The sequence below is a fragment of the Cnephaeus nilssonii genome (assembly GCF_951640355.1).
Source record: "Cnephaeus nilssonii genome assembly, chromosome: 16".
NCBI lineage: Eukaryota > Metazoa > Chordata > Mammalia > Chiroptera > Vespertilionidae > Cnephaeus > Cnephaeus nilssonii.
Window position 1 is genome coordinate 11,060,856 of NC_137087.1, and position 26,143 is coordinate 11,086,998.

Here is a 26,143-nt window from a genome sequence, read left to right on the forward strand (position 1 = left end):
GGAGCCAGCGGTCCTGGATTGCAAGGGATCGGGCCTAAACCAGCAGTTGGACATCCCCTGAGGGATCCTGGATTGAAGAGGATGCAGGCCAGGCTGAGGGACCCTCCCACCCCATGCACAAATTTTGTACACTGGGCCTCTAGTTTAGAATAAAAGATTAGTTATTTGGTCATGATAAAAATCTTATCCATTCCAAAATCACCATAGTTAGCTGTGTAGATGTATAAATGTGATCCCAATCTCAGATTACAGTGACATAAATTTTCGACATATAATTATAAACAACATTCTCCTCTTTTATCTTTTTAATCCCTTGGCAAATTAGCAATTGGGTCAAAGAGAAAATTAAGAAACACAGTAACTTCTTATCTAAAAAAACAAACAAACAAACAAATAAAAAAGCCACATCAACAACACAGCTCACAAAAACAATAATATCTTGAAGTATTTTATTAAAAGAAAAAAATAAGGCTTTTAACCTAATTTAACCAAATATTACACAAAAAAATTAAGAGAGTGCTATAAAAAACTCATCTTAAAATGTAAATTCTGAGAATATATTTAGTAGCCTGGTAAATGCATTCAATCGGTGAAAAATATTTATAAAAGAGAAAAAGAGATAAACAAATTTTATTTGTATAATAAAATCATGAGAGAAATGGACAATGTCCTGAGTTATGAAAAATTAGAGATGACTGCCTAAGTTGTCAAAAGTCTATTCTATTGAAAGGGGTCCTGATACATTCATTTTTTGGTAAAATATTTTAGAATGTAAAGCAATCTTAATATGATGTTACACAAATTGCTCTGAAATTTAGGAAATAAATGGAGCCTTTTAAAGTTATTCTGTGAAATAAAAGTAAAACTAATATCTAATGTAAAAGAGCTTTAATACAAAATTAATCCAGACCAATTTCACTAATGAATATTAAATTAAAATCTTAAGTACATTATTAGTGGTTAGAATTAAACAATAGGATTAGGTTTATCCTATGAATACAAGGACACTTCTATGCAGGAAAAACTATTAGTCTAATAACCATATGAATAGCTTAATGAGGATAAAGCTTTCCATTAGATGTATTTTGATAAAAAGGTCTAGCACCAATTTTATCCATAGCAAATAAATGAACAATTGAAAATGTTAGACAAACTCTTTAGAGTCTGACACAAAATAATTATACCTTTAATACGCTTTATCTTATTTAAAGTTGGTTTGAACTGAAGAAGTTCCTGTCTAGTAAGGACTAGGAATGAGGTTATTCTCTCTGATTCCCAGAATTATACTTAAAATACAAACAAACAAAAAACTCTCACTCAAAAGCCCAAAGTAGAGAAGCCAGGAGAGAATGTTCCACTCCCACTATCTGAAAACCCAGTATCAGCTTAGTTTAGCTGCGTGTGGAGCCTGCCTGTCCACTACCCTCCACCTCCTCCTTGGGAGCTCACCTTTGAGCTCTTGGTGCCCATCGCTGCTGTGAGTCTCAATAAGATCACTCTGCTCTTCCCAGACAAGTCCCCTTCACACTGCACTGGGACTTGGATTGGTATAATATGGATTCTTGATCTTCTCTCCTAAAAAATATTGGGCTCCTTATATTATACTGTTTCATTCTTCTCTATAATTTTACATCCCAAGGGGACTGGGGAAGGGGCAGGCTAGTAAACACACACACACACACCGTTTACCTTCATCCTACAGAACTGTGGGTACATCTTCAAAATCAAGAGGGTCTGTTTAACTAAAATAATGGTTGCTACAAGGCAACTTATTATGTCTGCAAGGCAACTTATTATGTCTGCCTATACAGAGAATGAACTGGCAGCTTATATATCCTATATAATAAAATGGTAATATGTAAATTACCATCACTCCGCTACGCCCACAATTGGGCCAGCAAGAGGCGCAGGGGGCGGGACTCAGGGTGGCCGGGGTAGCTGATTGGGCCAGCAGGACGCTGAGCTCGCGGCGCCAATGGCGCCGCGAGCTCAGCGTCTGTGCCATGGCTGCGCCGGAGGCTTTCAAAAGGCCTGGTGCACCAGCGGATAGACAGCCAGCTCCCCCGCGATCAAAAGCCAAAGCGGGGGAGCTGGCTGTCTGTCTGCTCCAGCACAAGGCCTTTCGAAAGCCTCCGCCGCGCCGGAGGCTTTCGGAAGGCCTGGTGCACCAGTGGACAGCCAGCCAGCTGGTGCACCAGGTGCATGATTAAATCATGCACTGGGCCTCTAGTATATATATATATATATATATATATATATATATATATATATATATATATATATGTAATAAATGCATAAGACCTACTGAATCAGAATCTGGATTTTAAAAAGATTCCTTTGGGTGAGTACTTGGACATGGCAGTCTGAAAGCATGCATTGGTGAGTAACAGGTTTGCTTTGTGCCCCCTTCTCTGTAACAGCCATGGTCTCCTCAATTTAGCATTTCATTTTCATACTTCAAAAGACAGGACAGCTATGTTTTCTTCTGCAAAAGGCCGCTCTTTCTGAAATCCTCCTGCTCCTCACTGGGAGAAATGCAGTCAATTCAGTCCAATGCAGTATTTTCCGACACAGGTGAAAATGTGATAGATCACTGTTCTCCAGCTGATTTTAAAACTGGAAGTGACCTGTGGAATTAGCTGCAATCATGCTCTTTCACAAGGGAGAAATTAAGGCCCACAGAAGCTGATATCACCAAATGTCACATGGCTAGGAAGCAGCAAAGCCTAGATTTAGAACATCATTTTTGAGAAATCAGAGATGTCCTTTTGAAAATTTAGTCTTCCATTGTAAAATGTGCTTAACATTTTGTCATCTTTACACATAATGACTTCCTTAGTTTGAAAATTATATATACAATTTTCAAAATTATGTAGACACATGAGCCTCAGATGAGTGATCTTGGATGAACAAAATTCCTGGGGTGATGTGAATATTGGCAACCTTTCACATTTCTCTGAATGTTGCGGAGAATGTGTTCCCCCGACATAAAACTTGTACTTCTTGGGAAGAATACTAAATGTCCAGCCGAAACCTACGGATTGAAGATGTGGAATATAACGTCCTCCCCTGATATAACAGAACATCGATGAGACATTTGGCTCATAACACCGCTGTGGATGAGATGGGCACAGGACCAGAGGACAAAGTCATGTTGCAGGTACCAGGGATTCTTCGCTGGCAGATTCGTGAGCTAATGAGACGACTAGTAGAGAAAAACAAGGGTCTGCAGAAGCTTCACAAACATATTCTCAAGCGTGGGCAGAAAATCTTGCTCAGACATAATTACGGAGCTGCTTCTGGGTAGACGAGATTTCCTAGTGGCAGAATTATGAAAAGAAGGCTGGGATGGGGACAGGGGCTCATTGTGAGCTGAGAGCATGATTCAGCTCCGAGTGAGGGCTGTGGCCCAGCAGCACAGGCACCATCCTGAACATTGTCAGAAATACAGAATCCCAGGCCTCACCACAGATCTACTGCACATGAATCCGCAGTTGAACAAAGGAATCCCTCTCATTCCCATTTGAGAATCACTAGTCTCCTTCACAGCTTCCCAATCTTGGGTGTCATCTTAAGACCAGATCAAAGGCTTCTGAGGTGGACCCTGGGAATCTATATTTTTAACCATTGCCCTCAGTGATTCTTATAATAAAGTTTGAAAAGATTAAAAGATCAAGAAAGAGCTTGATGCCCAGTCCTGCCACCTACTGGCTGGATGTTCTTGAATCAGCTACCTTCCTTCTTACAGCTTCTTTCTGGACATCAAATGTGGACAGTGCATTCCTTTGCAGATTGGATATGAGGACTAGCTAGACAGCCACCAAACAGTGTATAAAGAGTCGAAACGTCTGCCTTGCTTTTAGTAGGTGTGAAATTGAATATGGCAATTGGCATTTGTGTTGCCTCCCACTTAGCATCTCAAATTTTGCCCTCTGAAAAACGGTGTGGTAGGTATTGTCTAGGGTTCTTTTCACTTATAAGATTTATCTTTGCTGAGTAGGTGGCAGCTTCCAGAAGCAAAGATGAACTCACAGCCTGGCGGAAGAGTCGGGTAGGTGAATGGGAATATACAATAGAAACAAGCTTTACACACAAATGAATCATTTCATACCTCCAGATAATGTTTTGGCTAGCCTGTTGGAAGAAATCAAAGCTGCTATTTAATATCATTAAAGTAATTATGATATCATTCATATATGCTAACCCAGGGAAGAGCTTTCCAGAGCCCTGAAATAAAACCTTGTCACAGCGTAAGGCTTCCTCGTGGCTTCAATTGTGCCTCGAAATTAGCCCAGGAGAACACCCCACACCAGCAAAACTATGCACTTATTTAAGGTAGCTGCTTTGTCAGCGTATCCTTTCTGCTAGTGCTTTCCAACCTGAAGTTTCCTCACTCTCAACTGTCCAATTATTAGCCTCTGTTTTATAACTGCTGGAGAATGGTCCCTCCAGCAGAGGAGCCCCCCACAGACACCCCTCCCTCCTGAGGCTCAGAGCGGAGAGCTCCTAATTGAATTTCTGCCCTTCAGGAGCACAGGGTCATTGGGATCAGTGTGCTCTCAAAGGACTCCAGGGAGGCCGGCCGAGGCATGCTGGCCTCCTGCCATCATCTCAGTGTCTGCACCCCCAGCATGGAGCACCCCTCTGCCTGACGCCCGGGGTCTGTTTATTTAATGTAGTCCTTGGTTGAAAGAGCTCCTTTCCCTGATGTTAGCTCGAACTTCAACTGCGTGTCTGGTGTGTTTAAATGAGAAAGTAGGCTAAGGAACTAAAAAGCCAGCTTGTTTTAGGAACTCTTACGGCCTTCCTTTCTCGGGTTTCTTCTGTACGTATGTGTCACTTTATAAGCCAACACGCCAAAATGCTACCCGAGCCATTGAGGGTAAGCCCTCAATATTTAACTTACTTTCATCTGAGCCTCATGGCAGCTCTGCTAGAGAAAGAAAGATGTTTTAGTTGGGAATACGTAGGACATTTTCCTTGAAGATGCCAGTAAGTATCTCTAATGTAGCTTCCATACATTCGCCCTGAATAATTTAACAATGGCTGATGGTCAAGATATCCTTCAATGGATGTTTAAATTCTTAGAAAGATTTGAGCACTGGAAAATCATTTCTTATACCTACGATGTTAATAACTTACTTTTAGATTATAGCTATTAACTGATTTTTCATGTATTTCATGTGTGTATGTAAAATCATAGATTAATCTGGGTAAAGAAAAAGAATCTTGATTTGGTATTTTAATCAATGTGACACTTACTAGGTTTGAAAAACCACACTCTTATCTGCTCTTTCCACTCAGCATTAAAATTCAGAGTTTGAGGGAATGGAATAAAAAATGTCACTATGTCCCGATATTTCTGAGAACCATTGGGACACAAGAGAGGCAATGATTCAGAGAATAAGTGACCAGTGCCATAAAGAATTTATGATATGAAACTGATTATTTTTAATTGCATCTAAAATAATTTTGAAATTTCCTTTCTGGAGTGTCAAGGGAATGTTCTTCGATAGCAGCTTAACTCTCCACGTCTTTGTTGGAAAAGAAAGTGCAGGCTTCAAAATGAGAAATGAGGAGGCTCTTATCTTTCCAAATGCAAATTTATTTTTATTTGAAATTAAAAGGGTTTATTAAAAATAATCTGAAGCATCTAACTCCCCAGTACAGCAGAAAACATGCATAGGAACATTCATAAGATTATGCTATTGAGAGATTATTTTAAGCAATTAAAAAGCAAGTTTCTTCCTCTCACAAGCTCTGACTGGCTTCAGGAACTTGGGATTTTGAAATCTTCTATGCAGACATGAGCTATGTACATATAGATCATATAGATTGGATGATACAAATCCCAGACCTTGCCACATTAAATTGAACTAGAAAATGCTCATCTCCAACCCTCTCTTATGAGTTTTGTTTAGAACATTTATCACTATATTCCTACCATCTTTCACTGGACCTGGAACATTGAATATGCTTAATAAACGGTGGCATAATGATGGAAACAATGTACACAATTGACATTTATTCTTAGTGTAGGCAGGATAGGACTAAACATACATTCTATACTGCTCACATATGACATGTATAAACACATTCTATGTCATTCACACGAGATATTAGTGATATAGAATATGTTAGTCACCAAACCATGTTTAATGCTTTCATTTACTTCCTGTTTCTTTTAAAAATTTTATTCTTAACTTCTCATTTGAGAAAAAGTGCCAAGGCAGTTCTACATGTAAATACACTGGATGAAGGCATTCCCTCGAAGTTCTCCAGTTTAAGAAGGACCCCTCCCGTCCCCAGTGTGGCTCTGGTGCCCAGTGATTGTCAGGGTTTGTCCAACATGGAACCCCATCTTGCTAGATCATGTTGCCTTCCCCATGTTCCCAACAGCAAATTTCCTACGGAAAGGAACCATCTTTCCTTGTTTACCATTGAACCTCCATGTCCTGATGATGCCAGGTATTTAAGAAGTATACCATATACATGTGTGTGTGCACATGTGTGTACATAGGGCTAATTTTTCTTATCCTGATATTCATAAAACCATCAAAATAACTGTTATCATTTTAAAAACACAGAATTGTAGAGATGTACTCCAAGATAAAATTCAGAAATGCTGTCTTCAGTTTCTTTCTATGAGACAAGGAGGGCTTGATCCTCTTGTCACACTTTTTGTGAAACATATTAAGAAGTTAATATAAATTATATATATATATATATATATGTATTTTCAATGTTTTATTTTCAAGCAGTTGGAATTTCAGGATTCCTGGATCACTGGGATTTTAGGAGAGAGATTGGAATTGGTAGGTGGAGAAGTCGAGTATGTAGACCTTGGAGTCAGCCTGCATAGTCTGAGTCCTGGCTCCACTGCTGTGTAACCTGAGCAGTGGCCTCGGCCTCATCATTTACACCAAGCACCTCAAGCTCGTGGACCACAACGAATATTTTGGCGGCCCAGCCAATATAACGGTATGTAAAAAACGTTTTAATAAAAATTTCACGTTTGCTAATGACTGATTACTATAATCGTATTACATTCATTTCCCTTACGTGCCTTACCCACAGGCACACCACTTCTCTCCACTAATACTAGCAGTGAGTACTTTAGCAGCCAACTGCCATGTCATTAGTCTTGTACTGATTTGTTTGATGTGCACAACCGGAAATATTTCCCTTTCAGAGAACAAGAAAAATAGGTTTATTTGTGTTATGCTTATTAATTTGTGCAGTTATTCAGTGTCTGGTAAGTTAATGTTCAAGAAAAAAAATTAATTTTTATTAAAATGTTCCATTATTTTATGTTAATGATGACTCATTTATTTTAGCCCTTTGTATTCACCGTGTCTCTATCATATGAAATTGAAGCCTTTGTTTGTTTGCAGCCCACATAAACTTAAACCTTGTTTATTTGACCGGTGTCAGCCTTTGAGTTTGACATGCTTGATTTACACCGTACACCGCCACCCACCCCAGTCCCCCATCCCCTGCCCAGGCTCCCTGTGGGGCCCCTCACACCAGAGCAGCATGTGGGCAGGGCCTAGGCTTATTGCTTCAGCTGGATCTGCTAAAGCCTTCCCCTTGGGGAGGGTCCTTTATCTGAGGTACACAAAGACAGTGTGCTTTGCTCCTTAAATCCTATTTTACATTTTTCTTTAAAATGCTCAGACCAAAGTGAAGTGGAAAGAAATGCCACCTTTAGGAGGTGGAAATGCTGCTGGTGATCTAAAACTTAGGCTAGAACAAGAGTCCTCTCCTTAGTGGAGGGCAGACTGCACAGGGTGTTGCAAATTCCCTGGCTGCCTCAGGAGATTGGGCAGAACATCCAGCCATCTCCGTCCTGTTCCAGAAGGTTTCCCTGGACTGTTTGCCCGAGAAGCCTGCACAGCAAGGCTGTGGTACCACGGTTAATGCTGCTCACATTTATCCGTACAGATAGCGCATCTCCAGCTAAAAGCGTATTTATGGAGATGCTCTTCATTTTAAACCAGACCTGGTTAGGTCATCCATGTCCACTTACACCTCTGCCTCCCAGGCAGAGCCACTTAATCCTCTGCCTGTGCTGTGGCCCCAGGCTGCTCCAGCCTTAGGGACCGTGAGCGCAGGCAGGAAGCGGGGCTGGGAAGCATATCCAGGGGCTGCTGTGGAGGGTACACCGAAGGGTCCTCAGCCAGAATAGCCTGAACTGTACAAGGGGGCGAGAGTTTTTTTTGCATGTCCCTCTCTTCAGGATTGTCAACAAGAATCCCCTTAACACAGTGGTTCTCAACCTTCCTAATGCCGCGACCCTTTAATACAGTTCCTCATGTTGTGGTGACCCCCAACCATAAAATTATTTTCGTTGCTACTTCATAACTGTAATTTTGCTATTGTTAACCTTTTGCACTCAGATGTCGAGATTAAAATTCCTCTTTGAATGTATCAACAATTTGAAATATAAAAAAATCCAAATAAATAAGTTTGTATGAAAAGAAACTCCAGTTTTTTATTCTACTGCCGTGCTTTGTAAAATCTGGGGTATTTAAAAAATTAAATCCCGAGTAGAATAAAGGAATCAAGAAAAAATCAAGCGAGTGCAAAGGGTTAATGAATTGTAATGTAAATATCTGTGTTTTCCGATGGTCTTAGGCTCTACAGCAGCGGTTCTCAACCTGTGGGCCGTGACCCATAGGTTGAGAACCGCTAGCAGGGTCGCCTAAGATCCTGGAAAACACAGATATTTACATTACGATTCATAGCAGTAGCAAAATTACAGTTATGAAGTAGCAACGAAAATAATTTTATGGTTGGGGTCACCACCACATGAGGAACTGTATTAAAGGGTCGCGGCATCAGAAAGGTTGAGAACCACTGCCATAACAAAAGGTGGCTTCTGGTTCCTTTTTTCCTCCTAAGATTACTGCCTGAATAACTACAATGACCCTTGATTCTGAAAAGTGTTCTTGCCCATGACTAGGCATCATTGTGTTGTAAAATAATTTCCCTGGGTCAGTTTTCTCTAACTCCGGCAGCGGGTCTAAGCTGAGCCCGGAGCGCTGGGGCACTGGAGTGCCCATCTAGAAGCCCTGGCACAAGTCAACTGACCTGTGAACAGCTGTGCAGATAAAACAGCAACATACACACCAAACACGTGTTGTACCCCACATACTCCCCAAGATTCACTACCTGTTCATACCAGGCAGGTACACATTATTACATCAGTCCTCACAAGGATCCTCACATGAGTAATATAATTTCCCCATTAAAACAGACAAGAAAACAGAGTCACAGAGACATTGATGAAGTAGGAAATGAAAAACATTTTTTCTCTTAAAGCTATATGCAACACGAAGAAAATCTTGGAAAATCAAGACTTGGCTGCAGAATTGAAGGAATAATAGAACGTAGCTAATTTGTCAGAGTATCAAAATTAGCAGTAAGAAGGCTAAACCCTCAGAAAATACATAGGAATCCCTTGGCAGGCCCTGTCTGCCCCTTTTAAACCACAGTCTCCTCTTAATTAAGTAGGCAGACATTACACTCCGTTTCTCCCAGGGGGCTCCAGCAAACATTCTCTGGCTTGGTTTCCATGTGAGTGGAAGGGAGGAAGAGGAAGGGTCTATCATATACATGATGCCAGTTGTGCATTTGGAACTTTCTATATGCTGCTGTTTTCAATTCTTGCACTCACCTTTTAAGGCTGCTTTTTAAAACATCCTCACCCGAGAATATTTTTTCCATTGATTTTTAGAGTGTGGAAGGGTGGGAGGAAGGGGAGAGAGAGAAACATCGATGTGAGAGAGACACATCCATCGGTTACCTTGTGCAACTGGTGCCAGGGATCAAACCCACGACTCAGGTATGTGCCCTTGACCGGGAATGGAACCTGAGACACTTCAGTGGGCAGGCCAACACTCTAACCACTTAGATACACCGGCCAGGCAATCTTCTTTTTTTATAAAGAGCTGAAGTTTCTGGTTAAATGACTTGATAAAAAAAATTCACACAGCCAGTAGAAAGCTGAGCAAAACTGTTAACTCAGATCTCTCCATCCTGAACGCCCACATTTTGCCTCATGTACCTCTTACCCTGTCCTATAAAGGAGCTATTTAGAAAAACAAATTTATGTCAATTCTTTTTTCCCTTCAATTTTTGATAGAACTAAATACCCAAATCATAATAACCACCTCAAAAAATACCATTTTATGCTTCAACTAGAGCTGCCAAACAACTTAGAAACACATAAAAATAAGCTAAAAATCTTTGGCTATGAACTAAAAGATGTTACTATTCTTTAAAATAATGTGCTTTCCTGGTATTTTGCATGATATTTACGTAACCCTTCAAAAACACCAGTTCCGGCCCTGACTGGGTGGCTCAGTTGGTTGAGCATTGTCCCCTACACCAAAAGGTTGCGGGTTAGATCCCTGGTCAGGGTGTACAGGGAAGGTCAATATTTCTTTCTTACATCAATCTTTCTGTCTTTCTGTCTCTTTCCCTTCCTCCCTCTCTCAAAACAAAAAATCAATGAAAAATATCTTCCAGTAAAGATAAAAAAACAAAACGCCAACTCCGGTTCAATCAAACAAATTACACTAGAAGAAGCAAACCAGTGCCTAAGTGCCATCAAGTTGCAAAATTAAGTACATTGTGTTGTTGTTCTTTGTTTGCTTTTTAAGCTAATGAGACAATTTTGACAAACTTCATCCACGGAAAAGAGCGAGACGAATGGTTATAACTTGGCTCATTTCTTCTTGTCAAATGCAATCAGCAGACCGCCCGTTATGAACGTGGCTATTGCGAATTATTCAAATTACATCTGGGCTCTGGCAAATATTCTCAGGAACGTTCGTCCGATGAAGCTGAAAATCCGTCTAAGGTTCCTCCCCCTGTGACTCAGTCCCGTTCTGCCTGGGTTTACAGATGGCTCAGCCTCCGTCCTGCCCTGTCAATGGAGTTCAGGGAAATGTGCCCAAACTCCATTTCCATTCTGACTTGCTTCAACCACACAGTCATTAGCTGCTCTCGGAGCACTTAGGGGAACCATTTGATAAAAAGGACCCTCGCTGGGTGGCAGAGCTAAGGGACTTCCAAGTGACAGCACAAAGCACTGAGAGGAGTGGCCTGCAATTTCATCCACTAAATCACAGGGGTATGGGCGCCTTGCACACAGTCAACGCTCTTACAAATGGAAGCTTTGATTTTAAAGCTCACTCAGGCAGAGCACAACACAGTAAGGACAGCGACTCCTTGGGGGGCTCTGCTCACCTTTCAATGGCTCCCCCCCCCCCCCCCCACTCACGGTTCCTCCCAGCATTTCCCCAGATTGCTGCCCAGGCCCTCAGCCCCTTTATGGAGGCACTGACTCAGACAAAGGTTGCCAGTGGACGGCTTTCCTCGTTCTCTAACAGTTCCATATTTCAAGTGATTCAAGCATCTTCAAGTGAATTGCTTGATTGATTTCCAAAATGATCACTACAGGTCAAATTCAGCTCAAATGCTATCCTTTCCAAAGCTTTGAAAATCCATTTTTGCAGCAAGGATGGTAAAACATTTAATGAACTTCAATTCAGATGAGACACATCCTTTTCACTTAAATTTGGCCTTGAAGCGCACTGGCCCACTCAGATGTCTAGCAGTCTTTTCGGTTACAATGGCTGCCTTTTGACTCTAGTAAAATATATTGCAGGTAGCACCATTTCCCAATTTCTTAAAACAGCATCAATAAGTATATTAGAGAACACCCTGCTGCGACTCAGGATATTTTGATTCGTGGAGTTTCTAGGGAATTGCTTTCTTTCTCTACCCAGCTTCATTTGTGTAGGATGTATCTTCCTATTTTTATGTTTCAAAATATGTGAATTTAGTATTGAAAAGAATTATTATAAAGTATAAATAAAGAGTACAAATGAATAATTAAAAGAAGAGACCAGACACACTCAAATATACTAGGCAGTGTTACATCTGAAAGGGCTTAATGGAAAGTTCTCTTCGCTTAAAAAAAGTGAATTATAATGACCTCAATTTAACAGAGACAGGGACACTATCTATCTTTCTTAATGGAAAGGTGAGAAGCAGGGGCAAACTTCTTAACCAGGAGTTACATAAATGAAATGTATGTGCAAGGTAGAGCTCTTACAACATTCATCGAGATCAAAGAAGAATATAGTTGTAAATCCTAATAGCATTTTCATTTATCTATTTTTCATAATTTGGTCAATGATTATATGTTCAGCTTTGCAATTTAATAACCTGATTTGAATCCAAAACATGAAATAATAAACATTTCCATTTCCTTAAGACAGTTTAAATTGTCCCGACATCTAAACTCAGGATTTTCTTTTTCTATTACAAATAAGCCTGTGTTGAACATCCTTACAAATAAATCTACATGTGAGTCTTTTAGGCGAAATTCTTAGAAACAACATAAAGATTTTGAAACATTATCTGCAGAGGATATTTAACAATATGCGCTTCCTCACATAGTGACTATGGTTCTACTCAACTCTCACCAAGTATTTGCTTTTTCAAATAATTAAGTGTGTGCTGACCAACAAAAAGATTAATTTGCATGTCTTTGTGAGGCTGAGTCTTTTTCATGTTTATTGGTTATTTGTATTCCTTTTCAAGGGAAGAGTATGTTCTCTTTGTCCATTTTCCTGTTGTTGAGGGTAAAACTGAGTGTCACTCTTATTCATCTATGTGACTTTTCAAAATAATTACCTGCCATATTTGTTGTACAGTTTACTGATCATGTACCTGTGTTTTAATTTCATTTCTGATTTACAATATTCATATCAAAAACAATGTGTCAAGGTTGTGACAATGCTATTCATTTTTAGTTCAAGAAGCCCTTACAATTGCTGGCATAAATAAATATGTAATTTGTTAACCGTTTCCATTAAGACTTTATTTATTAATTAATTATATAAACTTAGGAATTCATTAAGAACAACTATTGGTACAGAGAAAGAGGTAAAAATCCTAACTTGATTGGCTGTAACTGATAGTCAACCAAATTTGCCCCATGATCAGTTTCTCAGTTTTCCTTCGATTTATGAATCGTCTCTTATTCTATATGAAGTTTCACTATAGGCCATGTTCTCTTTCTAGTAATCAGTCAGCCAATGGTCTATGACTTCATAGTATATTTTAAATTCAGCGAGATCAAGTTTGCCTATTAACTTATTATTCTTTAAAATCCCTCTGTCCAGTTTTTTAGAATCTTTGCATTCCTCTGAAATGTTCATTAGTTTGCTCTATTATTTCTAATTATTCATAATATAAATGGATTTTTGAAAGATCTGAAAATACACTAAAGAGAGAAACAACAAATAGAAACACATGAAACCTCCCTTATTTCAAGGTTGGCTCTGTTAACATTTTTGTGCATTTCTTTCACAATCTCTATCAGGGATGACCTGGGGAGTTTTGCTACGATTCTTCCGTGGCTAGTAAACAGACAAGTGTTAAAATATGATCAAAATTATGATGTATAAAAAAATGTTTGATTCGGTTTATCATAGGATTGCGATTTATTCTTAAAATACTAGAAAACATAATCAATTTCTCTCAGATGTGAATGTCTAATCTTTTGAGACATGGAAAAAGTAAACAAGTTAATGAGCTAGATTCGCTCACACCCTTTTCTATTGTTGCTCTGATATATTACATCGTGTTTAATTTCACTGGAAACATAATCCAGTTAGTAATGTATCCTAAAGATATCCCAGTAGCATGCCAGTCATGCGGAACACTTTCTCTGGTTTTCTTTATTTCCTAACGATGAAGAATTTCACTTGCTCCAAGTACATTACAAAATATAGTGCCATTTAATTCCTAAGTTCATTTCTGTATGTATTTATTCAACAGTGTCTTGGTGATAGGAAGTGCTCAATGAACATTTGTCAAATGGAGAAGAATGAATGAAACACACCACTTAAATAGAGTGCTGTACAAAATGGCACATTATTAATGACTACATTGGAAGTCCTAGAAGTGGCTGATGTAGGAAGAAATGTGAGCCTTTATTCACAGCCAAGTCTAGGAGATGAATAGCGGGCACATGCGATGTGTGATTTATTCATATGCACAAGTAGGAGATTTATAGGTCGCTATTAAGCTACTCGAGTTCCGACTCAGTTTTAGGCTGCTCTTTTGTCATGATTAGCTATGTTGTGACTATGTTAAATAACAGGTTGAATGTGATGAAATATGCGAAATGATTTAACAGATTTTACATATACATTGTTCCAGCTAAGCCACGGCTGTCTCTCTGCTTGCATTTAAACAATTAGACTCATGCACATCTACAAAAGCAAAAGCTCTTTTATCTGGACCTGAGATCCATTGCCATAGAGCGGGCTGTGTCTCCCAATTCATCCATATGTTGAAGTCCTAACCTCCAGACCTAGAATGTGACCATATTTGGAGAAAGGGTTCTTATAGAGGGAAAGGTAAAATAGGGTCAGTAAGTTAAAATAGGGAGTGGACCCTGATCCAATGTGACTGCTATCCTTATGAGAGCAAATCCGGATACAGACATGCACAGACTGAAGAAAAGGAGAAGGCACATGGGGACGGTCAGCCACCTGTAAGTCAAAAAGAGGGCGGGAAGAGTGCCCTTCTTCCACGGCCTCAACAGGAAACACCACCAACACCTTGACCTCAGACTTCTGATGTCTGGACTGTGAGAAAATAGATTCTGATTATTGAAGCCACCCGATCTGTGGTGCTTTGTTACAACAGCCTAGCAAATTGTGTCCCTGAATTAACAGACAATATAATGAGGAAGAATGTTGAGAAAGAATAAGGCATCTTTCAACATCTCAGCTTTAGAAAACAATGAGTCATACCAGCCAGCACACTGTCATCGGGATCAAACACCATCAGAAAAGTCACTGCTCCAGGTGAGACCTCTGACTTACCCACCCCATCATTAAAACATTAGGAATTGAAACTCAACTGATTTCACTGCCCACTCGCACACCGTGATCCCTGGGATTGGCAAAGGTGGCTGTAACACGTGCTTGCGTATCTGTAAGAGTGTGCAAGCTTGTCACGCTTTCAAAGAGTAGCTCATTCTTGGCTTTGGCCCTGAGGTCTCCAAGTCACCTGTGTGTCTCCTATCTGTGTCCGTGCTGACCTAACAAATGTAACAAGAGGAGAGGAATGCCAGGAGGAGCCATTCCCAACCCCTTCACCCCCAGCCCAGGGTCACAGAGAACAGGAAAAGGGGATAGATTTTATGAACGGAATACATGTAATGGCACTGCCCAAGGCACAGGCACGCCTCCATGGCAAGGTGAGAAGGTCACAGTTGTTAACCTGACATAGGATGCGCGGCAGCATTTACAGAGACCTGCCACTATCATCGCTTAGCTCTTCCAAACCGGGGACCGGCCACTGTGGCAGCTCAGCGCCCTGGAGCGAGGCCGGCCCTGGGCGCCAGGCAAGTTTCACCGACACGTTCTAAGTTTGCAACTCTTCCATGCATTTCTCTGTGTCATCTTAATAAAACAACATGGGGTCAAGTTCTATAATAGCAACAGAGAGAGAAAAGCCATAATTTCCCACGCTTCATGACTCAGAATAATTAATTTAATAACTGTGTCATGTGAGAAGAGTAAAGAAAGAGGAGAGGGGTGTGGATATATATGATCACCGAAGCATAAACAACTGCAAGGAAAACAAATCGCCGGGAGAGGGCTGGAAGTACAGCTCACTGGGAAATATTTTTCAGATGCTAATTGGATTCTTCTATGGAGCCTTAAAGCAGCAGGGTCCGCAGGTGCACTGTTCATCTCCACTTGTTTTTATTTTTAGCAGTTACATAACCTCATGTCTCTAAAAACCCAATTAAACACCTTTCTGATCTCTACTGAGAATTTCCCCTAAGTAGTTCTCTACCTAGGCCGCAACAGAAGGGCGATTCCATTTACAACCGCCTGCTGGAGAGCGTTTCATCATCAGAGGTGTGGGACATGTATTGAAAGGAATAAACGGGGGAGAAGCAAAGGAAGACGCCGTTTTCCTGGGCACAGTGACAGTCTCTGGGGTTTGGTGCACAGCCAACATCGAGACGCCAGGTCTCAGATGAGCAGTTCTCTCTGTCCTGCCACAGTCTGCAGGTTTCCAAGAAGGAATTCCTCCGAGTGGGAGCACATGTGCCTAAGACCCACACCTAAAACACAGGCCGCTAAAGTGAGTGTGAACCATTATTCCTATCAGGTTGGTAGTCCTTACAGCAAATCGCCCTTTACGTAATCAGGTAAAACTCAAATCTTGTCTACTCTCATTCAGTTTGATCTTCCTCCAATACAAAAGATACCAGCCTTCTCCCTTCTCCTATTAAGACGCTGGATTCCACCATTCGAACAGCCGGACTGTAGGCATCTCATTGTATATTCAAGGGGCTGCACCTCCCCTCCCACCGCCAGGCCTCTCGGAAGGCCTGCCCTCGGGCCAGGGGCCGCAATGGCTTACCGACAGTGTTTGTGGGATCCAGTCAGGGTTTCGATCACGAAGCACTCGCCGTCATTGAGACAGTAGGCCAGGTCCTTGTCTCGGCAGGGCTTGAAGTGCTCGGACCGCTCAGTGGCATACGTGGTCGTGTCTGTAAGGGAAGCACACAGAGCGGTGCGGTCAGTGGTGCGTTCTGACACCCCCGGCTCCTGTCACTGGCCTGAATCTCCGCATGGAGGCCCTCTCCTGGCACTGACCTTGGGAACACTAGATGGACCGGATGAAACCTCCACTGTAATAAAAAAAAACAAAATGCACTTGGATGTGACCTCCTCCAAATTCATATAGTGAAACCTAATCCCCATGTAATGGTAGTAGGAAGCAATGACCTTTGGCAGAGATTAGGTCATGACCAGATCTCCAAGACCTGCTTTGCCCATTCAGTCACGTGAAGACACAGCGAGAAGACCTTCTATGAACTAGGAACTTCCCTTGACCTTGGACTTCCCAGCCTCCAGGACTATGAGAAATAAATTTCTGTTGTTCATTATAAGTAACCCTGTCTTTGGTATTGTTATAGCAGCCCAGACAGACTTAGACAACCACTGCATTGGATTGCCTTATTTCTCCATCAGATGTTAACAACTGGGATCACTGGAGACAAGCCTTATCTGAGGATGTATTGGCCGTGAAAACTGAATGACCCTTCAAACTCCTCCAATCTGCTCTCATTAATTTCAGTTTTAACAAACACATTGTATGTGGAACTGAAACATTGGCCCCGTCCATTTAGTGTTGCCAAATGTCATCAAACATCTGATCAGTGTCTATTGTGACTGTTTGTGGAAACCATTGTCAGTTTCTGTGAGGTTTTTTTGATTGTTTATTTTTGTTTTTCAGTTATAGCTGTAATTGGCTAATAGCCAAGCCAATTATCCCTTCACTTTATCCTTTTGTTATGTAATTAAAATGCAAATGTTCCAAATTCTAAAACAGAATCTTTAATGTGAACATTTTTTCTGGTGATTATTTAACAGAACCAAATTATTGCCATTTTTTTTAGCATTATCTTAAACATGCACTTTTAAATCATAATTACTTACTTTTTTTCCCCAATTAAGCAACACATCTACATCTACTTCCTAAACACAAAACTAGCCATAAGTATGTGCTGTCTGCCAGACTCGGACTCTGTTACCACGTGTAGACATTCTAGTTTCACATTTTCAGAAACAAGTGTATTAGCACTACTCTCACATTCGGAAAAATATATTTTAAAAGTCAAAGATGAAAAATTATTTGGCTTTTGAGCTCTTTTAATGTCCTTTTCACAGACCTACATTAACACTAATATCCAACAGCACAGGCAATTGTACCTGCTTACTCAATGGAGGTTACAAGGAGCCGTTCCTGGCCCTCTCCACACTGAGCGGGCAGAGATTGTCCTAACAGGAGACTCACTCAGGTGCTTCAACATTTAAAACTCCTCTGGGAGCCCCATTCCCGTAGGAATAACTCAAAATCCCTTAGCGGACCAAAGAAAGACATAGGCCATGTGGAATTCTGCCTGTCTAATCTCTTCTTGCACCCTAAAACACACAACTTAATTTCTATTATTTTATTTCCCCAAATACCAGGAACTATCACACCGCTCCGTCTTCTAGACCATCTTTTACTTTGCTGGAAGACACCAAGAAATCCTTTAGAGCGCTCGTCATTTTCCCCTCTAGCACCTTTTATCGCTGGCATCATTGTGTTTAATGCTACAAGCAACCATTTGTTCACATTTGTTTCTTTAGTCTGTGAGTTCCTTGAGGCCAGATTGAGCGTGAGCCTTAATCAGAACTGGTGCTCAGTAAAAACATTTTCAGTAAATGTGATCTCTCTAACATCACTAACAGTTTAAATGCCACGATGAAAAATATGATCGTTACAATCATATGAACATTAATGCACATCCTACAACAAAATGTTAGATATAATTTCACATTAATGTTATCATTTTAGTGTACTCATTTTAACATTGATGAATATTGAAAAAATAAATATTACGTTCAGATTCAGACAGATGCTCACTCATATACTACTCATATTACGTGAGTATTGAAGAACCCACTTCTAATACCCTTTCTTGGTGATACAATGGGAACTTACTTTTTCCATTTCAAAATACATGCCCATTAATACTTTGTAACAAAATAAAGGCACTGTAAAACAGGCATATCTTCTGTTTGCCAAGATAAATCTACAGGATGATTTGTTATTTAAGAGAGTATGTGATAAATAGTTTCACAGGCTCAATCTCTCTTTCCGTGGGAAATACTTAAAATTCAAGAGCTCCAAGCAAAAGATTCAGTAGGGAACACCACACAGTTGACTGCTACTGTGACTGCTGAAGTATAGTAACTCATGATCAAGTTAATTAAGTTTTCCTTTAATTTCTATTATCCATTTATTGATATCCACTGATCATTTCTCTAAGAACAGCGCTTCATTAACATGGCCTACAGCATAAAAAGTGAGATCCTTCTTTCATAATCAGTGGTTTTAACAAGCTACAGGCTCCAAGAGCAATACGATGGCAAAGCAATTACAATCAATTAGTTTCATCTGACAACTACTGTCTCCAGTGGTTACCTCCCCATTCTACCAACTGCTTTCCCCATCATGTCATCATCTATCAGAGGTTCAGAGACCCAGGTAAATGCCTCTGCAAACACCCAAGTTGGAAGAGAACATCAGGCTTAACATACTCTGGTTTCCTATTTCCACGGCTCAGAGAACCTCAAAATTAATTTAAAATGCACCTGCTTATCCTTCACAATAACTTGACTAAATTAAAAGAAAATTACATTATTAGTCAAGTAACTGAATACAATAAAAAGTAATGGGATGTTGGGCTTAATCTTTCTATCCTATATAATAAAAGGCTAATATACAAATCGACCGACTGGTGGAATGACTGGTCGCCATGACATGCACTGACCACCAGGAGGCAGACACTCAACACAGGAGCTGCCCCCTGGTGGTCAATGCACTCCCACAGGGGGAGTGCTGCTCAGTCAGGCGAGTGCAGTGGTGGTGGTGGGAGCCTCTCCTGCCTCCAGGGCAGTGTTAAGGATGTCCAACTGCCAGGTTAGGTCCATTCCCCAGGGTGAGCGAGCCTAAGCCATCAGTCGGACATCCCCCGAGGGCTCCCGGACTGCAAGAGGGTTCAGGCCTGGCTGAGGGACCCCCCTGAGTGCACAAATTTTGTGAACCAGGCCTCTAGTAGGTAAATAAACTGCACTTATAAATATATTTGCAATCTTTGAATTCACCTGAGCATTTGACCACATGGTACCCATATAGCACTACTCACCTAAAATTACAGACATTGGGCAAGGTAAAGAAAACCCACCAGGATGGAGGGGAAGAAGAGAGAAAAAAGTACATGTATAGAGAAGATTTTCTAAAAGAGAGGCCTGAAAGATAAAGGAATGCTAGGCTTAAAATGAACAAAGATGGTGCTAAGGAAGGCTCTTCCAAGCACATGACTGAAGGTCCAGGTCTCAGGTCAAGGAAGTCTGTTGCTGGCAGGGGGGATAGTGCTTGCACTTGGGACCACAGGGTTTGGGCAATTATCCAGACCACTCGTCTGGCACTAGTTATCTGTCGAGTTAAATGTGTTTTCTTATGTTTTTATGGGCTGTAGTCTCTACCCCTAGGGAGGTCAGGGAGAGTGCTTTGCTTTTAAGTTTTGTATTTTTTCCACATCATGTAGCATACAAAGTAAGCAATCAGTACAGTAATTAAACAAACAGTGGGAGGTGGTGGTGCTTACTGCATTAAAGGCAAAATGGGAAGAAAATGTAAGGCTGGAAGACAGAAATCCCTGCAGATTGTGCAATGAAAGTTAATTTATTAATGAATTAAAACAATGACTGGTTTTCCCCTTAAGTACCGAGTGGAACCTGAAGATTGCGTATTGAGGATTTCTATGTTGCCGGCACAATGCCACACACAACGGGAGCACAGATTTTGTTGCGGGAACAAGAGTGCTAAATGGGCTATTACAGATAATAACTGCAGCAGACAATCAAAGGGGGAGCATGATTTGGGCTACAGTTATCTTGGAGGGCTTCCCGAAGGGCCGGCCTTGGGGCGAGGTCTTGAATGGGAACGATTTCCTTGGCAGGAATAGGAATCGCACCTATGAAGAGGGGCGCACCTAAGGAAGAACGATGAGGCCCGCATAGACCCTACTATGCTCTCCACATTCCCGGCCTGAAAATGTCAGTTTCATCAAGCAGTTCTTTCCTTCTCCCACTGAGTTCATGGCATGACAATTCTCCCAGAAAAGTTAAGAATCTGGTGGTGCATCTAAAAGCTTTCAGGATTAGGAAAATGCCTCTACAGGCCAGAAGGCATTTAAATAAGGTCATTGACTCCAGCAGTGGGTCTGTGGAGGCTCTGGTGGAATGAACCTGCTGCTCTACGTTACAATTCCCCCCGGCATCTGCCACTGAGTGCCCCCCAGGAAGGAGCACTGGCATGAGACTGAGCTAGAAAATACTGAATGGCCAAGGAAAGCTGCAAGAAGAATGCCTCCGTGTTGGAAAGGGAAACAAAGCATTTCTCGGCTGGCAAGAGGCAAAGACAGCTCTGTCCCGTGGCCCAGCCAACATCAGATGGCTGTGCACTTTGCTGGCGTGGGAGAAATGGGGAGTGCTGGGCGAGGAATTTCAAGTTCATTGGAGTCCCAGGGCTGCTGTGAGGACTGGCAGTTCCTTGCGTGTCCCAGAGCTACCATTTCTCACCGCCCACGTAAAGAGGACTCTTGTTAAATTTGCATGACCTACCTGCCACCTTCCCCTTTGAAATGTTGCTTTTAGAAACCCCTCTCCGGCTTAAGCTAACTCTCCCAGGACAGAGCTTGCTCAGCGGAATTGCATTTATTTGGGAACTGCGGAGTTTATTAATGCTGAGTATTTTTCCTTCTACCTCCAAGCGCACACACATGCCTATACAAACTGTTTTCAGCTCTAGTAGGTATAATAGCAGCTGCTGTCACTGGAACCCTTGGCGTGGGGTAGGCTCTGTGCTTCACACACAGCATCCTGCTCCTCACATCACTGTACTGAATGGCTTCAGTCTATGTCACCATCTCTAAATCCAGGGGATCCTATCTAATAAAGAGGGAATATGCTAATTGACTGCCACGCCCTCAAATATGGCAGTGCCCACAGCCACAAGATGGCAGTGCACAGTCCCCTCAGCCCCGCTGGGGTGGCAGGCGCCCAGGTGGGTCTGGCCACTCTGTGCGCATGCCTCTGGAATCCCCCAGTCCCCTCAGCCCCCCAGTTTCCCAGGGCCGGCCTGAGGCTCAGGCAAGCCTCGGATGTCCGCCCCCCAGCCACCCAGGGCCTCCTGAGGCTCAGGTAACCAGGGCCGGCTGAGGCTTGCGCTGCTGGCAGTGGCAGCAGCAGAGGTGTAATGGGGGCATCGCCTTCCCCTGATCACCAGGTCGCCTCCAGCCTCTGAGGCTCCCGGACTGTGAGAGGGGGCAGGCTGGGCTGAGAGACCACCACTCCAGTGCATGAATTTTCATGCACCAGGCCTCTAGTATTTAAATATTTCCCATCTTGTTGGACTCTCAGAAGAATCTGACATTCAGCTCCTGCTTTCATGAAAAAGCTTTCACTGGCTCCGATGGTATCACATAGCCTTGACTTTCCCCTTGCTTTTTGGTTTTTGTCACCTGGGCCTCATCTAATTTATATGCAAAAGCTGGCTAACTTAAGGACAGGCCTTCAAATAACTCCTAGTCTACTCTCAGCACTGTGCTAAGTTTTTCCTTTAGCTATGTTTGGCCTTAAAATAACAGTATGAATTTTTGCTGTCATTTATGCTTTTATGCATATTTTACAAATGGACAAATCAAGTCTCACAAATTTACATCATTGGCACAAGATCACATGACTCTTACCTTGCAGCTTGCTCTACTGTACTGTCCTTCACGGGCCACTTTTTTATTTCTATTTGTGTGATTTTTGGTTTGGTTTGGTTTGGTTTTCACTTTTACTTATTCCCTGGCTGAGTACTACTCCGAGTGTGGTCCTCAGATCAGCAGCAGCAGCACTGTCCGGGGGTGTATTAGAAGGACAACCCGTGAGCCCCACCACAAACCTACCGCACCAGACCCAGGCAGGGAGGCCACAAGTCTCCAGGTAGTTCTGCGAGGTAAACTCTGAGAACTGGCTGCCTGGGGTGGTCCTGTCTGTTATCATCTACACACCTTACGCCTCCAGCTAAAGGGTTTCTCTCAACTCCAGTCTGCCTACCTCTCCTTTCCTCCTGGTTATCCCCAAGGGACCTAAAAATTAACTCGTAGGAAAGTGAATGTAGTTTAGGATTATTTCTCTGCTAACGTTACATCACTGATCCCTCAGGGCATATAGGGAGCCTAGTGGCCCCCTTCTCCTCACCTCCGTGTGCAATCACCAACTCTTGGTGATTCTACTTCCTGAATAGGCCTTGAACCTGCCACACACTCACAGCAACCTGCGGATTTCATCCATGGTACATATTAGGGCCCAGCGAAACATTCTGGGAAATTCTCTGAATTCCCACTCGATAATTCTGCTCCTTACAAATTCCTTCAGATTGTCCTGCCAAGTGTAGGCTCTTCTCAGGGGCACTTTGCCCATTTAGGCCAAGGCCCCACTCCCTTCGTTGTTCTCATTGCCGTTCATTCTAATGAGCAGAGACAATTTGACTGCTACTCATAGACTTGAACCACAGATGACATTTAGGCCCGGGAAACCCAGGCGTTGAGCAAATTTATCAAAGTCTAACAGAAATGAGTCTTGCCCCAGGGGAAATCCTCAGATTCTCTACGGAAAATTTATAACCTTCATTATTTTCATCTGTTTGTCCCAGAGACCACAGGCTTCTGGAAGATAGGAACATAATTTTCATTTGCTTGTTTTGTGTGTGTGTGTGTGTGTGTGTGTGTGTGTGTGTGTGTGTGGTTGGTGTTGCTAGTGTTTACTCCTCTGCCCAATAGCTATTCAATAAATATGTAGAGAATGAATATTTGCTGTAGACCAAGTGTTTGTGTCCTCCTCCAAATTCCTATGTTAAATCCTAACACCCAATGTGGGGGTATAAGGAGGTGGGGGCTGTGGGGTAATTAGATCATAAGGGTGAAGCCTACATGTAAGGATTATTGCTCTCAGAAGAGACCCCGAGAGCTCCCTCAGCCCTTCCACCACTGAGGGCACAGCAGGAAGACAGCCATCTATGAAATGGGCTCTCACTAGACTCCAAGTCTCTTGAAGCTTTGATCTTGAACTTCCAGCCTCCAGAACTGTAGAATGTATTTATTTTCTGTTGCTTATAAGCCTCCCAGTCTGTGGTATTTTGTTATAGCAGCCAGCATGGCCCAAGAACATATTCTCACACCAACCCTGAATGATAGACCTTTACCTACTGGATACAAGGTTTTTATTTTTTTTAAAAATATATTTCATTGATTTTTTACAGAGAGGAAGGGAGAGGGACAGAGAGCTAGAAACATCGATGAGAGAGAACCATCGACCAGCTGCCTCCTGCACACCCCCTACGGGGGATGTGCCCGCAACCAATGTACATGCCCTTGACCGGAATCGAACCTGGGACCTTTCAGTCCACAGACCGACGCTCTATCCACTGAGCCAAACCGGTTTCGGCAAGGATACAAGGTTTTTAAAATCCCCAGACTGACTTCATCCCTTCTAGTAAGAGAGCCTTGCTGGGGTGTTGGCTTGTGAGTTGATTACCCATAGGCTGAAGGAGCCCTTAGGAAAGCAGGGCACACTATGGTGAATGCGGAGCTTAAAAATCCAGGACGCAAGAGGACTGCAGGAGGAATTGTCGTGGACACAGGAGCAGCAATCGCTTACTCTGGTCAGAAGAGGAGGATACTTAGACATTTTTTAATGATTACCTCTGGTTCCAAACAAACCGCAGGGGAGCTGGGTGGGACACTGCGTGTGCGCCTTTAGGAACGTCACAGCAGAACCATTTCCCACCTTCCAGACGTTCCCTCACTTACGCATGAGCAGCAGCAGGTGCGCAGAAAGTCCGACACCTTCAGCCAAGGAGGGAACATGGCCTTTGTAGTGACAGGCTGGTACTGAATTCCAGAAGGAAGGAGCGTGCAGGGGGTATGCCGTGTGGCCTTTCCGGCTTCTCCAGCTCACAGACCCCAGGTCTATCCCTGTCTTCCAGGCCAGCTCCAGGGGGGTGTTCATGAGATGCCTTTTAGGCCTGAATCACACAGCTCTCCTTCCCACACACACCCCTCAGAAACTTCCTCGTGGGATTTGATTTCTCATGCAATAATGCCTCTCACCACAGAATGGCTGACCATGGTGGGGACAGTGTTTCCTTCTGTGACCTCTTTATTTCCCAGATGCACGTTACGTGACGCAGAGTGGGTGAACACCCCTGGCACATGCAGCAACAGCCTCCACCTGGTCTTCCTGCGCCCCGCTGAGAGCCTTCCGCCCAGTCAACAGGTGACACACCACCTTGAGAGCTCACCTGAGCTCCCTTCATCCTGTGCCTGCCACTCCCCGTGCCCTCACTATGCAAGGTTAGCAAACACTGCCCGCGTGGTCAGCAATTCCCCACCCAACCCCCCACACTAATCCCGAGTGACAGCCTGAGCACAAAGCCCCCTTCCCGTCCGCAGCTGCTCCTCCGTTGCTCTGCTCCTCCATTGCTGTGCTCCGCCACACCAGAGCCATCAGGCCCCTGCAAGGCGGGGACGTGACACACCATTGACCTTCCCACGGCCGGTGTTGTCTCCGCCTGGCAGAACATTCCTAATTGCTTAAGACCTAGTTCAAAGTGAGCTCCACGGAAGCCTTGCCCACATCCTGGGGTTGGCAGGGCTGTCAGGGTTTGGGTGACCAGTAATCCTTCCTTCCTGCCTTTCATACTGTAACAATCACTCTGAATTTCAACGTAACGCTCTCTGTCTGTTCCCCATACGTTTCCCAGGCTAGACTAGGATTCCTGGAGACCTGGCAAGGCCACCTCTATGTCCCTATAACTAATCCCAGGACGTAGCATATAGTATATGCTTCACATATGCTTTCTGAGTTTTATACTGGCTGTCACAGTGGTAGTTATACCAACACCACAGGCACACACATACCCTCCGCATGGTAAGGCACCCCACCTGGCAGCTCCATACCAGTAATGTTTCTGGAGATAAATGAGGTGTATATATGCTTATGTGCATGGACTTGAGGCTGACGGCTAGTAATCGGCATTATTTTTTATGTCGGTGGGTACAAGTGAAAAATAAACAGTTCAATGTTTTTTGATATACATTTATATGTTTATTTACTCAAGAAATGTCTCCCAGACTCAAATTTCTTGCCTGTCAAGTAGGTGCAGAGTTGATATTCCAAATATCAACTGGTCTGGATATGACAGGACCAACCAGAATAAACCTGGCCATAGCTTAAAGGGGTCCTGGAGGTCACGGGGGGCCCAGGTGTTAACTCTGTGGTTTCTGGATTAATCCTGAGGCTGTTTGGGGAGCCTGGTGCAGGGCACCCTGGGTGTGTGGAGAAACTTCACTGCGGGGGTTTTGAGCTTGGTTATTCACCAACTACAATCATTGCAATATTTTAACAGTGAATGTAATTGATGA

General features: G+C 42.7%; 1 protein-coding gene across 5 annotated transcripts in view; it reads right to left on the reverse strand.

The window, feature by feature from the left end:
* NRG3 (neuregulin 3) overlaps window positions 1–26,143 on the reverse strand; it is a gene marked incomplete at both ends in the record, with an annotated part of 1,054,567 nt that overhangs the window by 564,216 nt on the left and 464,208 nt on the right. For all 5 annotated transcript variants that reach the window (XM_079793948.1, XM_079793950.1, XM_079793947.1 and 2 more), the window contains one exon: window positions 16,474–16,603. In XM_079793948.1, coding sequence (XP_079650074.1) covers window positions 16,474–16,603 — 130 coding nt within the window. The remainder of the gene's footprint in view (window positions 1–16,473; window positions 16,604–26,143) is intronic.